This window comes from Coregonus clupeaformis, chromosome 6 (genome assembly GCF_020615455.1).
Source record: "Coregonus clupeaformis isolate EN_2021a chromosome 6, ASM2061545v1, whole genome shotgun sequence".
Taxonomy (NCBI): Eukaryota; Metazoa; Chordata; class Actinopteri; order Salmoniformes; family Salmonidae; genus Coregonus; species Coregonus clupeaformis.
Window position 1 is genome coordinate 46,853,246 of NC_059197.1, and position 15,490 is coordinate 46,868,735.

General features: G+C 41.4%; 1 protein-coding gene across 1 annotated transcript in view; it reads left to right on the plus strand.

The window, feature by feature from the left end:
* Positions 1-6,117: 6,117 nt before the first annotated feature.
* LOC121567481 (limbic system-associated membrane protein-like) overlaps positions 6,118-15,490 on the plus strand; it is a 1,290,508-nt gene continuing 1,281,135 nt past the window's right edge. The window contains exon 1 of the mRNA XM_041877554.2: positions 6,118-6,332. Coding sequence (XP_041733488.1) covers positions 6,269-6,332 — 64 coding nt within the window. The 5' untranslated portion in view covers positions 6,118-6,268. The remainder of the gene's footprint in view (positions 6,333-15,490) is intronic.

Genomic DNA, 15,490 nt, shown 5'->3' on the forward strand with positions numbered 1-15,490 from the left:
CTTCCATATGTTTGGGGGAGTCTCCCACATGCCTTTTGGCAAACACCAAGCGTGTTTGCTTCTTTTTTTCTTTAAGTAATGGTTTTTTTCTGGCCACTCTTCCGTAAAGCCCAGCTCTGTGGAGTGTACGGCATAAGTGGTCCTATGGACAGAAACTCCAACCTCCACTGTGGAGCTTTGCAGCTTCTTCAGGGTTATCTTTGGTCTCTTTGTTGCCTCTCTGATTAATGCCCTCCTTGCCTGGTCCATGAGTTTTGGTGGACGTCCCTCTCTTGGCAGGTTTGTTGTGGTGCCATATTCTTTCAATTTTTTAATAATGGATTTAATGGTGCTCCGTGGGATGTTCAAAGTTTAGGATATTTTTTTATAAGCCAACCCTGATCTGTACTTCTCCACAACTTTGTTTGGAGAGCTCCTTGGTTTTCATGGTGCCGCTTGCTTGGTGGTGCCCCTTGCTTAATGTTGTTGCAGAGTCTGTGGCCTTTCAGAACAGGTGTATATATACTGAGATCATGTGACAGATCATGTGACACTTAGGTGGACTTTATTTAACTAATAATGTGACTTCTGAAGGTAATTGGTTGCACCAGATCTTATTTAGGGGCTTCATAGCATACACATGCACGCACCACTTTTAAGTTCTTAATTTTTTAGAATTTTTTGAAACAAGTTATTTTTTTCATTTCACTTCACCAATTTGGACTATTTTGTGTATGTCCATTACATGAAATCCAAATAAAAGTCCATTTAAATTACAGGTTGTAATGCAACAATATAGGAAAAAACGCCAAGGGGGATAAATACTTTTGCAAGGCACTGTAATTGGGGGGAACATTTAGTAATGTAGATTTTAATAGAATAACTGGAGAGAATAATTTGTTCCCCAATTTAATTTAATTCATTCTTTGGTGCTTTTCATTCATTTGAGCTTTAAGCTCAAAACATAAGTGTTGGCCAAAAATACTTTCCACACACACACACACACAGAGTAAACACATTCAGTAGAAAAAGTAGCAAAACTCCAACAGGCTAGAAACGGCCTGGATGTTACTTCTTTAAAGTAACTGACAGTCCTCCTAATTAATTTTCAAATTTTTTTTTTTTTTCCAAAGATTAATGATAGGAGAATTACATGCCTATCAAAGCCACTATCCCAGTCCTCGGGAAGAACAAAGTACCTTTGAAAGAGCCTCAGACGACTTACATGGGTCTCTTCCTCATTGCTCTCTGAAGGGGTGTCTGTGGGAAAGATTTAGCCTGATCACAGTAGCCTTTTATGTTTAGTGCCACTAGTCCTGATGTGCTTTCAATATGCAGAAATCCAGTGGCTTGTTTTTCCATATAGCTTTCAAACAGCACTGAATACTCAGCCATGTTGATCTCTGTTTGGGTTATCGATCCACTCTAGACTAACATATAGTGCTCGACTGACTCCACGTTAATGAGTTTTTCCTTAATGGCTAACTTGATGGAATTGTCTGCATACAGTTTCAGGCTATCCTTATTCCGATGATTGAAGTAGGCCATGAAGCAATCGCTGCTGAAGGCAATTATCATATGCAAAAACCAGTGGAGGATGCTGAGGGGAGGACGGCTCATAATAATGGCTGGAATGGAATGGAGTGAATGGAATAGTATCAAACATGAAAACCATGCATTTGATACTGTTCCATTGACTCCATTCCGGTCATTATTATGAGCCGTCCTCCCCTCAGCAGCCTACACTGGGAAAAACATACTGTAATTTGTCATTACTCAAAGATTAGTATTTCGGGCGGGCAACCTGAAAGATCTCAGAGAAGCATAGTCAGTGAAAAAGTCTAAAGATAAATGGTCTTATAGAAAAAAGCCCTTAACACTATTTTGAGTGTTCCTATGAGTAGACTCACTATGGCCATCAAATTCTAGTCGGTACCTTCGAAAGCCAATTCCACTGCTTTTAAAAATGTTCACCTCTAATCAGGGACTGATTTAGACCTGGGACACCAGGTGTGTACAATTAATTATCAGGTAGAACAGAAAACCAGCAGTACTCTGGACCTCCAGGGTAAGATTTGAATACCCCTGCACTATGGGCGGTCTCCCACAATTCCAAGCACTTTGTTCAGACACCCTTAAATAGTTGTCACTCAAATTGCATTCACGTGTTCGTCACACTGAGCCTGTCTGTATTGTTTTGAATGGAAGAAATGTGGATGGACCAAAACAAAAAATGGGCTCCAGCCATGAAAAACACAAACTATGATAGGAATAGCTGTAGACACTTTGGGATTTTGTGTCCGACAATTTCAGATGGAGCTAATGCTTTTCCATTGCCGGATGAATGACAACAAAGATCATTGTCCAACAAAAAATACAAACGGTGTGTCTTTTGACAGATGCAGCTCGTCTGTACTTGTCCATCTGCGTTCATTCAGCTAAGCGTGTCCCTGGGCTTACAGCTGTAATCATGGGAGGGGATAGTAAATATTGTCCTGCGTTTTTGAGATTGTCCCCATCATGACAGATTATTTTTAGTTCTCAAGTGTCCTATTTGCGTTCAAAGAAAAGGTTTGGATATTTCGATGACAGTTTTCAAAATCAGCTTTCTTCCAAACAACAGTGCACAGATGATGTATAAAAATATATTTGACCGTAGCTTTTTAAGGCAGGCAGTATATTAGCCCAAGATATACTCTTAGGGAGCCAACTGTTACGCCGTTACAGGCTTTGTTTTTTCCATTTCGAGGTTGGACGTTAGGTTAGTACTTGGGGCGCACCGATTGGTGTTGCCTCGTTAGTCAGTATGTGTTACACCTGTGCTGGATTGTCCATCTCGTTAGTCAGAGGGCGTTTCAACTGTGCTGTCCCAGGTGATATTTAAGATGTAGCTGGCCCAGTGCTCCAGTTGTCTTGAGAGATTTGGAGGATTGACACCTTTGGTTGGTTCTCCCTATTTGATGTCTCGAAAAACAATCCTATATCTGATCTTCCTGGTTTTTAGTTTTGCTCCACTTTTTGGTTTGCTTCCTGTCTAAGTTTGGTGTGGGTTTTTCTTTTGTTTGTCTCTAACAGGGCAAATTTAGTGGGCGTCTTTTAGGTCCCAGTTGTTGTTACTATTCAAACCCCACCTGTTTCGTTTTGGTTGTTGTCAGTGACCCTTTGTTAGTTCCCCCTTCTGTTTGAGTGACAATTTTTGGTTTTCTTGCTGGGGAATGTAACAACTCCTTAATCCTTAAGAGTCTATTGATGCACCTGTGTGTCAATCTGAGTAACATCAAAACAAATCCCCATTAAAATCTATCAGTTTAAACTAGAGATATCTGGGTTTTTGCATGGGCTATGTCTCAATCCACCGCATCTGCCTTTGTCGGACTTCTGCATCTGCAGTGGAAGGTGCTGCACTACAGCGGTGTTTGTCAGACCATTAGACAACCCGAAAATCGGTCTTCTCACGAAAACGTTGGTAGCGTCCAAACCGTTTGGGCTACAAACTAATATGACCCCAATGTGGGAAGGGGAGTCTCTCATGAACAGGATGGTGTTTTTCTCCATGACCCCCACAAGTGTCACAGGACTCGTCTGAAGGTAACCCATACAAATGAATGGAAGTATGGAGGTCGTTTTTTGCCTACAAAAATAAGGGGTTAAATGTGTCCAAAAACAAATTTCCTGAGCTTTCTTATATCTCTGTGACGAGGTGTGAATGAAGGAGTCAGGCGCAGGAGGTAAAACACCGAAGTCCAGAGTTTATTCCGTTTACATAATTAAAACGCACCCAGCGTCAATACGAAACTATCACAAGGGAAATATTCCACCTTGGCAATAACAAATGGAAGAGTAGCTCAACCGAGCTCCTCGCTCTCACAATGAAACAATCACTCACAAAGACAATGGGAACAGAGGAACACTTATACTAATTAGGGGAATGAGCACCAGGTGTGTGTGATTGACAAGACAAGACATGACAAGTGGAGTGATGAGAATGGGATCGGCAGTAGCTAGTAAGCCGGTGACGACGAACGCCGAAACCTGCCCGAACAAGGAGGGGAGGCAGCCTCGGCGGAAGTCGTGACAATCTCCTAGATATAGGACAGACACTTCAAAACCTTATTCCTTATATATTGTTTTTACTGAATTTTTTGCCATGGATGTTTTATTTCAATGTGTTTCTATGGGCTATAGTAGCCCACAACGGATTACTTTTATCTGCACACAAATTCCCTTGAGAAACGAACATATTATTTTACATTTTGTCACATGGCATGTTTGGGTTGAGCAAGCAAGCTGTGGTGGCCTCATGGTTATTTTCCAAAGGAATCACTATGACCTGCACGTCTTCAATAGAATACCCAATGAAATGACAAACCATGTGAGTCATAGAGATGGCCTACATGTGAGAGGTGTTGTTGAAAGAAATGATTTATACAGACAACTGAGAACATAATGACAATTGACTGCAGTCCTTGGCCAGTTGCGCTTACATGCTGCTTTTAAATACATTCTAATGGGATACTGTTTGGCTTTGCATGCTAAACTGCAGGGATCTCATTGACTACTATATCAGCCAGTAACATAAATACTATTCAGCCTTGAATGTGAATTGTGTACACACAAGGGTTCTCTAGCAGAACATTGCATAATGAAAAGCTTGTGGTTCACATGGTGGTGTATAACAGGTAGGGAACAAGGGAATTCAATATTCAATAAGGTGTGTTTTGCATCACATCCAGACATCCTCCTGAGCCACTTTTGTTTTTCTTTTCAATTATTGAAGCTGTAATGTCATTGGCATTCATACTTAACAAATTACTACGACCTGAGCATAATTCAATTCAGCAACACCAGTCATTTAGCTCACCAGGGTTTACAATAGGAGACTGAGCTGTAGAAGTGGGAATACAACGGCATGTTCAGGCAGCATCCGCTTTCATTGCTATCATAATCTAGTAAGATTCAGTAAGAAAAAACTTTTCTTGATCACAAAAAAGACTGTTGCCACACTGAATGAAATTGCAGGATTTGTCTGATTTAGGCTTGCTGTCAGTCGTGGACATGTAAAATGGTAGATGAGAGGACCGTGTTTGGCAGGCAGTAGAGAGATTGAGGAATAGAGCACATTAAAGGGGAGAAAACGTTACCCCTCTCTCTCTGCGCACCACTCTCCCTCTCTGTCCTCTCTCTCACAGGCCATTTTCTAGTGAGTATGGTCCCCTGGACTGTGATTAGTTTCAAGTGTCTTTACAAACCGCCCGTCCCCACCTGCAGGCTGAATGAAGCAGTCTCTTACCAAATATCACTATTAGTATTCCACAGATTTCTGTGCTGCTATCCTGCTCTCCTGTCCTCTGCCAAGCCTCACCTCTGGTAGGGACACACCTCATGCAGTACAGGACCTTTGTCGTTGGTTTACAGAGGGTACCTAAAGGTCATCCCTCTCTTGAGGACTGCTGTGTGGCTGTTGAGGTGTTGAAGGCTTCATAGTAGGTAGCTAGAGATCTCTTTCTACTAGTATGGGTTATAGTATGTGTTGGGACTATATTTTGGAAATAATGGTATTATCACATTCATTCTCTCATTGCAATCTGGATTAAGTTGTTGAAATAACTGTAATTGTGCGTATTTGTCCTGATTTTGTTTTTTTGGTTTGTAGTAGCCTATGCATCAGAGAGACCTGGAAGTTATGACTGGAGTAGCTACAGTGGTGTTAAGAGGGAAACTAGATCATGGAAGCATGTACATGGATCTAGACACTGAGACACACATTCATTAGAATATGTCAGATGTGAAATCATTAATCTAATTCAACAGGTTATGTCAGATGTTATGCAAAGTTTCAGAATGCTTTTCTAGATGTCACGCATGCGTGTGACTGTCGATTCATAAAGCGTTGCTGAAATACCAATTCAATTGCACAATAAACACAGTTGGAACATAGGTTGACCGGTGTATCCCCCGTTCAGCATGAGTCCGTATCCTCATCAATAATCAGAACTATGTCAAACTTGCTTTTCTAGGTACTTGCTTAACCACTAGGTGGCATTGACGACCAGGACAGGCAAGCGCTGAAGCGCACAACTTGTCGTGATTGCAAAAAGGCTGCTTTTAAAGCTCGAGTACTTGAGTTGTATAGTGCTCTGCAGCATTAGGACATAGTCTTGGAGCTATACGCCCTCCGAGCATCATTTCTACCAAAAGACGATACTGTCTGCGCACGAAATTATTGCAAGAGACCTGCACTAGAAGTACGTTGACATCCAGGAGAGGTTTTGGAGCTGAAGAGGACAACATGAATTGCTTCTGGATACACACAATTTGGATCCCGGGGTTCTTTTTCTTCTTTGGATTTCAAGGTACGGATGGAATGTAGTTAAATTTTAATATAATTATGTTAGATTACCAGACACATTTCGTTTTTCAGTTTGGAGTTAGAATAATTAATTTTATGTACCTACGCCTGCTGAGCTTTTGCGGCTTTGATGGGGGGGTAGACGTTCAGTGGCGAGAGTTCATAGGACATTGCTCAAGCCACCAATTATTTAATTATTTAATTATTGTTGCTATATTTTTCTGTACCTCCTTTGTGGTTATAGAACTGTCACTCCTCATGTCTGGCTGAGATATAATGATTTTAGTAGCCTTCGAAGCTGATTGCTTCATCAGTCACCAGTGGCGACCCGTTATTCAGGGCAGGTGAAAGCCCTACTTGTTTTGAGCCCTACCTTTCTAGCTAAAAAAATTAATACATAATATGTATTTTTTTTTGGGAGGGGGGGTGCCTGTTTTGCATGTTATTTTGGCATTAATATGTGTCACATATCAGTTTGCAAACAATAAAAAAAAATAAAAATAATAATTGAGTTAATAAAGCTGCCTACAAACTTGGTCTCTTTTTTGCTTGAGTAAGGCAGCTCCAAAATGCAGGGGTTTCAGCCTAGCTCAGTGCTTTCTGTGGTGGTGGGGCAGCCAGCAGAAAATATGGAGCGTAGAGGTTGGTAATGTTCTCTAGTTGCGTCATGATTGGCTCAGTGTTGTGTCACTCATGGAGACACTACATCACCACCAAATCTAAGGGTAGAGCTAGAAAATTCAAGCCCCTTGGGTGATGCCATAGAGTTACATTAGAAGTGCCCATCCATGAAGGCTCAAGGTCATTGGCCACAGATGAAATGACGTCAAATCACATTATATCTACAGCAGCTTTGATTGGACTGCTCATGTCAACATCATACTTTCAAAATCTTAGCTAGCAAGCTAGCAGTCATTAGCATGAATTAAGTCGACAATCTACTGGCAAATCCTTGTTATATGAATATAAATAATTAAGAGAAATTATAGATAAAACAACAAGTTGGAAATTGCAAATCCAACAATGAGTGGTTTGGAAGGAATCAGTGGCTAACTGCAAGCATTGCAAATCAATCACTAGCCTGCTATTCAGTGGAGTGGATGTGTGGTCCCAAGTCTGGGTTTAAGGGTCTCTTTTCCTAGCTTAAAAGGATAAACATTCAACATTGGCCATGGTGTCAATCCAGCATGACTTCTGCTGTGCTCAAAACAACTGGAAACTCAGAACTGGGTGAGTTCAAGACAACTGGGAACTCGGAAAGAAACAAGCTCCGACTGGGAAAATACGTTTTGAACTTGGAATTGCAAGTCGGGAACTCTGACCTGAAGATCACTGATGTCATCATGATTCGACCTTGTTTTTTTCCGAGTTCCCAGTTGTCTTAAAAGCACCATAAATCCAGAGAATGCCAGAGTTTGATGACAACATTTGCCCACGAAGGACTGCCGCGCCACCTTCCTGTTCAAGTGAGCACAACAAGGTGAGTCCAAACATGTATTGTGTGCTGCTGCATAAATGATGTAATATGCAAGGGAGATATGCGTACTGTAGCTAAGAAAGTAATACTAAGTGTATGTTGTGTAGTAAGCTGTTAGTAGCCCATGTGCCTCACCCTAATAATTTGGTCCTGTTTCCCCTCCTAATTTCGCCTACTGTTCTGACTTGGTGGTGCACATGTAGCCTATAGCCTGTTTTACAGAAATGTAATCATTGAATATTGTAAGAGTTTTCATTGTCTGCTTATATGCCCCCTTTATTTATCCTACGGTTCTGACTTGGTGTACAGGGAGAATACTGTAAGAATGGCCCATTTTCTGAATTCTGTCGCTGTACATTTCAAAAGTGCTGAACAAATAGTTATATTGACTATGTCCGTCCTAGCTCGCTCATTAATGTCTTAATCGAAATTACGGATTGCCTCTTATCCACTCGTCGTCCCCTTATGCCATAGTTTGTACATCTCAATTGTCAGTAGAAACCACATTTGTTTAAGCAAGTCAGCCATATCAGCTATGTTTTTTTAAAAGGCAGTGAATGAGGCTGAATGAAGTGTTTCGCTGCCAGACAAGGCTCTGCTGATAGCCAGGTGTAGCAGTGGGAAGGTGTTGGGACTCTGCTACTGGGACAGCTTTATGTAGGCCCTAACAGTGTGTGATCACCATTATAGTGCAATTAATGTATTGTAGTGTTGTGTTGTGAAGTGGCTTTGCTGGCATGCAACTAAAAAAATGTTTTTGGGATTTGCCCTACCAAGATTGACATGCTAAAATCGCCGCTGTCCGTCACTAGCCTGCCTACTGAACATTCTACTTTGTGTGGAGACCTCACTGTAGCTCAAGAATCAGCCAGATAACAAGCTTGGCTGAAGTTGCAAGGTGGTGCATTGTAAAGAGAAATTGCATTATTTAAAGTGACTTTAATTGATACAGTAACCTAAATAATGATACAAGTGTCTTTAATAATTTATCCAAGCCATATTTTACATGGTGAGTTGACTTAGAATACATTTAGGCTATAGCAAGACCTGGGGAAGAGTTGCAAGGCAAAGGACAGAAGAGGGGTTGAATGAACCAAGTGGGAGTTGGTTCATTCAACCCCAGATAGTATGATGATATTGGGAATAAAGCCAGAACTCCCCTACTCTCACAGTGTCATATCATGGGTGCTATGTCTCATTCGAGGGATGGAACCATTTGAGGGCAGTTACCTCACCCCAATCACTGCCCTGGGGCATTTGGGTCTCCTTTAGACCAGAGGGAAGAGTTCGCCCTACTGGCCTTCCAACCCACTTTCAGTAGCTTTCCATCTCCCATACAGGGATCAAACAGGCCCTTCCCTGCCTAGCTTCAGACAGCTTCTTCTGACGGTATGTGCAATACAACATATATACATAACACCAATAGGCCCCCATTGAACAGATTGCTGGTGTTGTACTAAGGTAATGTCCACTAGTATGTAATCCCTCTCTTTCCACAGTTCCTCATGCCTGGGCACATCTCTGATGGCCTCATGGCAGTATCCCACTACTAACACTAATGTAGTAAATTTGGTGGTTGGCCTGCACAGGATTTGAACCCACTACCTTGTGGCTCTCAGTCCAACTGCTTTTGTATGCTTTTGCCAAGAGTTTCATTGTTATTGTTGTGTTCCTGATGATGACCAAGAACCCCTGTGTGCAGACTAATTATAATTTGGTAAATTATTGCTGTAGTGACATGACTATTGAAGTAATTTGGTTAATTGTCCGATTCTTAAAGGAGTTGTGTGTGCAGTAATGGAGTGTTGTCAATCCCAGCGCAGTAGTCAATAAACAACTAAATGGGGCTTATTTACGAAATTGCTTTGAATGAAACCACAACTTCCAGGTCAACAACATTAGGGGTTTCTAGCTCTAACTTATGAAATGAATAATATATTCTCTATGAAATGCAATGCATGACTCATGGCTCTATCTGAAATACAGTCTGCCTTCATCGTATTACAGAAAAACGTTTTTGACATGAAATTACTATTGAATGCAGGTAAAACTAAGTATATGTTGTTCTCTAGAGCGGAATTATAGAGCGGAAAAATAACTCTGATTTAAGCATATGTACTTTGGATGGTGTCCATATTGATCGTTAAATCGATAAATATCTGGGCATCTGGATAGATGAAAAGCTGTCTTTTTAAAAAGCATATTGATGAGTTAGTTAAGAAGCTGAGAATAAAAATGGGTTGCTTCTATAGAAATGGGTCCTGCTCCTCGCTAAATAGTAGAAAGCAGATTATTCAGTCGACGTTCCTATCGGTGCTAGACTGACCGCGACATCTATATGAATGCAACTGCCACTTCATTAAAGCCGTTGCATGCAGTTTGTCATTGCGCACTGCGCTTTATTACGGGCGACAATTTTAGTCCTCATCACTGCATTCTCTATCAGAAAGTTGGTTGGCCTTTGATGTCATGTAGATTGATACATTGCTATGTCTTCATTTATAAAGCCATTTTACAAAAACATATTTACTAAACTTTAGACATAGGCGTTACCACACCCGGTCTCAGGGATGGTTTCTCTGGAAATTCCTTTGGTTTCTACTGAGTTGGGTTAATCAGCTTTTAGTTTTCTTGCACCTTATTTGTGGAACAATCTTCAACATGTTCTTAAATTTGATATTTTGGTGCCTCCAGGACAATTCAGAAAGCTTATTGAGGGCCTTATTACTGATGAATGTGTTTGTTTTTCATGACAATGCTTTTCTTTCTGCTTGCATTTTGTATTTATATTGATGTGTGTATTTTCTGTAATTTATGTAATTCAGGGCTCATCTGTAAAAGAGACCTTGGTCTCAGTTGACTCCCATATAAAATTAAGGTTAAATAAAATAACAAAATTCTGCCATATCATGACAGCAGAATGTATGTTATAGGCAACCGCCAGGGGCTGTCATTAGGTCTTCCTGATATACACTAGCAGGGCTCTGCAGTGCAACCATTTTACTCACGTATCCACCTAAATATTAAGCTGTGTGACATGGAATTTTTATTTACAGTGGTTCTTCCTTTAAAAGTTACGTCATACTGCAGCACAGCTTGCTGGCTGCTGCGGAATGGTATGGCATGTTGGAGTGCATGAAGTCATAGTATTTTACTGTCAGCGATTGTTGCCATTAATGCTAGTTTGACCACCAGAGGGCATCTTTGAGAAGCTAAGTTATTGAAATGACATGGAGCAGTAGGCCTAAGAGTCCTGTTTACTGTAGCTGTTTTAGCGTAACTTACTTATTGGCATAATGTCCTACTTCAATATACAGTATGTCAATCAATCATTAATTCATTTGTGCATGTCATCACACAGCATACAAGTCATCCAAGTCTTTAAATACAGTCAAGCGTTTTAGTTATAAAACGAAATAACAAAGGGATCCTTGAATAATTAAACAATGAATAAACCGCAACATTTCGGCTAAAGTGATTTGAATTCATGAATGCATTTGACTGTTTTTTATATTGGTTGTACTAGAGACTTTTTTGTTGTTGTTGTTAGAACAGACTATATGAGATTGATTATAATTTGTTTGTAAATTATTATTGTATTTTGTTGTCCTGTTTATACTGTTAGAAATTTAGCTTAATTCAATTGATTAATGTTATGGTGTTTCTATTCCAAGAAAACGAAAATGCATATTACAGTAGCCTATCAAATTCAATCAATCAAATTGTATTTATAAAGCCCTTTTTACATCAGCAGATGTCACGAAGTGCTATTCAGAAACCCAGCCTAAAACCCCAAACAGCAAGCAATGCAGATGTAGAAGCACGGTGGCTAGGAAAAACTCCCTAGAAAGGCAGGAACCTAGGAAGAAACCTAGAGAGGTTCTGCTAAATGGCATATTAGGAACCAGGCTCTGAGGGGTGGCCTTCTGGCTGTGCCGGGTGGAGATAACAGTACATGGCCATTAAGGCCTGATTTTTCTCCAAGATGTTCAAATGTTCATAGATGACCAGCAGGGTCAAATAATAATCACAGCGGTTGTAGCAGTTGCAACAGGTCAGTATATCAGGAGTAAATGTCACTTGGCTTTTCATAGCCAGGCATTTAGAGGTTGAAATAGCAGGTGCGGTAGAGAGAGAGAGTTAAAAACAGCAGGTCTGGGACAAGGTAGCATGTCCAGTGAACAGGTCAGGGTTCCATAGCCGCAGGCAGAAGAGTGGAAAGACACTTTCGGGAGACACTGTGGCCCTGTCCGACAACACCCCCGGACAGGGCCAACCAGGCAGGATATAACCCCACCCACTTTGCCAAAGCACAGCCCCCACACCACCAGAAGGATATCAACAGACCACCAACCTACTACCCTGAGACAAGGCTGAGTATAGCCCACGAAGATCTCCTCCACTGCACGAGCCCGAGGGAGCGACAAACCGGACAGAAAGATCACGTCAGTGACTCAACCCACTCAAGTGATGCACCCCTCCTAGGGACGGCATGGAAAGCACCAGCAAGCCAGTGACTCGGCCCCCGTAGTAGGGTCAGAGGCAGATAATTCCAATAGAGAGACAGGAACCGGCCAGACAGAGACAGCTAGGGCGGTTTGTTGCTCCAGTTCCTTTCTGTTCACCTTCGCACCTCTGGGCCAGACTACACTCAATCATAGGACCTACTGAAGAGATGAGTCTTCAGTAAAGACTTAAAGGTTGAGAACGAGTCTGCGTCTCTCACATGGATAGGCAGACCATTCCATAAAAATGGAGCTCGATAAGAGAAAGACCTGCCTCCAGCTGTTTGCTTAGAAATTGTAGGGTCAATAAGGAGGCCTGCGTCTTGTGACCGTAGCGTATGTGTAGGTATGTACGGCAGGACCAAATCGGAGAGATAGGTAGGAGCAAGCCCATGTAATGCTTTGTAGGTTACCTTGAAATCAGCCCTAGCCTTAACAGGAAGCAAGTGTAGAGAGGCTAGCACTGGAGTAATATGATCAATTTTTTTTGCCTATGTAGGCCTCAGGGTTTCCGTTAGAAAAATATGGCTCTGTACAATGTGACCGGTCGGTGGTAGGCCTAGGCTACTAAGTGACCGGTCGGTGGTAGGCCTAGGCTACTAAGTGACCGGTCGGTGGTAGGCCTAGGCTACTAAGTGACCGGTCGGTGGTAGGCCTAGGCTACTAAGTGACCGGTCGGTGGTAGGCCTAGGCTACTAAGTGACCGGTCGGTGGTAGGCCTAGGCTACTAAGTGACCGGTCGGTGGTAGGCCTAGGCTACTAAGTGACCGGTCGGTGGTAGGCCTAGGCTACTAAGTGACCGGTCGGTGGTAGGCCTAGGCTACTAAGTGACCGGTCGGTGGTAGGCCTAGGCTACTAAGTGACCGGTCGGTGGTAGGCCTAGGCTACTAAGTGACTGTGAGTGAAGAGCAAAATAATCCTAACATTTCCTTACACAGCTCTCTGGTCTTCAGCCCAAATAAATGCATCAGAGTTCAAGTAACAGACACATCTCAACATCAACTGTTCAGAGGAGAATCAGGCCTTCATGGTTGAATTACTGCAAAGGAACCACTACTAAAGGATACCAATAATAAGTAGAGACTTGCTTGGGCCAAGAAACACGAGCAATGGACATTAGACCGGTGGAAATTTGTCCTTTGGTCTGGAGTCCAAATTTGAGATCTTTGGGTCCAACCGCTGCGTCTTTGTGAGATTCGGTGTGGATGAATGGAGGATCTCTGCATGTGTATTTCTCACCAAACAGCATAGAGGAGGAGGTGTTATGGTGTGGGGGTGCTTTGCTGGTGACACTGTGTGTGATTTATTTAGAATTCAAGGCACAATTAACCAGCATGCTACCACAGTATTCTGCAGCGAATCGCCATCCCACAATCCCCCAACCTCAACCCAATTGAGATGGTTTGGGATGAGTCGGACCGCAGAGTGAAGGAAATGCAGCCAACAAGTGCTCAGCATATGTGGGAACTCCTTCAAGACTGTTGGAAAAGCATTCCAGGTGAAGTTGGTTGAGAGAATGTCAAGAGTGTGCAAAGCTTTCATCAAGGCAAAGGGTGGCTATTTGAAGAATCTCAAATATAAAATATATTTTGATTTGTTTAACACTTTTTTGGTTTCTACATGATTCCATATGTGTTATTTCATAGTTTTGATGTCTTCGCTATTATTCTACAATATAGAAAATAGTAAAAATAAAGATAAACCCTTGAATGAGTAGGTGTGTCCAAACTTTTGACTGGTACTGTATGTAAAGACAAGATTAAATCAATAATATATTAGCTTATCACTTGTGAATGATGCCCAATGTAAGGCAAGAAACAATGCCTTTTTTTTGTGCAACTTTTTTGAATCATAGTCGCACACCTCATGTACAGTAGCCTAGCCCATAGGCCTATATGTTTTAATAAAGTGGCCAAATAACTTCTTAAAATTAAGGACATGAATCCGCTTTACAAGGGGTGTAGAGCCTAACTGGCATACATAAGCAGTGTGTGAGATTCATGTTTGGGGAAGATAATTTTCACCATAGAAATGCACCTTTATAATAAAAGCATTACATGCATAATTGCATTTGCGGTCACTTTTGATAATGGTGTTTTTCCGCTAATGGATCATTCGCACTTATAGCCTACTGCTGTATAATGTGAAGAAATAGCCTAATAGTTTATCAACATTTTAAACAAAATGTTCTGTTCTGTTGCGTCATTCTCATTGCGTAAAAAAGTTTTTTTGATGCTAGTGGTTATATTAATTTGGGATCTATCGCATCCCACAACTGTCCCAGACTGTTTGGAATATTTATTTCTCGCACAGAATAGAATGTCAACTTGTGTACTATGTGGGATAGTAGATTGACATAGGCTAGTGCTTTTGCTGTTCGTTAGGACTACTCATCTTGTTGGCTGACGAAAAGTAAATGTTGACAGTTCTTTCAATATCTTCGATATGCACCTCGGAATTGGACTTTACTTGGCTCATACATCTACATTTAAAAAAGTATTATTAAATGTTGTGTGTGTTTTTTTTGTGTGTCGACACGATTTAGCAGATGGCTTTTACAGTGCATTCGGAAAGTATTCAGACCCCTTCCCTTTTTCCACATTTTGTTACGTTACAGCCTTATTCTAAAGTTGATTAAATTAAATGTTTTCCTCATCAATCTACACACAATACCTCATAATGACAAAGCGAAAACAGGTTTTCAGAAATGTTTGCAAATGTATTAAAAATAAAAAACTGAAATACCTTATTTACGTAAGTATTCAGACCCTTTGCTATGAGACTCGAAATTGAACTCAGGTGCATCCTGTTTCCATTGATCATCCTTGAGATGTTTCTACAACTTGATCAACTGTGGTCCACCTGTGGTAAATTCAATTGATTGGACATGATTTGGAAAGGCACACACCTATATAAGGTCCCACAGTTGACAGTGCATGTCAGAGCAAAAACCAAGCCATGAGGTAGAAGGAATTGTCCGTAGAGCTCCGAGACAGGATTATGTCGAGGCACAGATCTGGGGAAGGGTACCAAAAAATGTCTGCAGCATTGAATGTCCCCAAGAACACAGTGGCCTCCATCATTCTTAAATGGAAGAAGTTTGGAACCACCAAGACTCTTCCTAGAGCTGGCCGCCCGGCCAAATTGAGCAATCAGGGGAGAAGGTACTTGGTCAGGGAG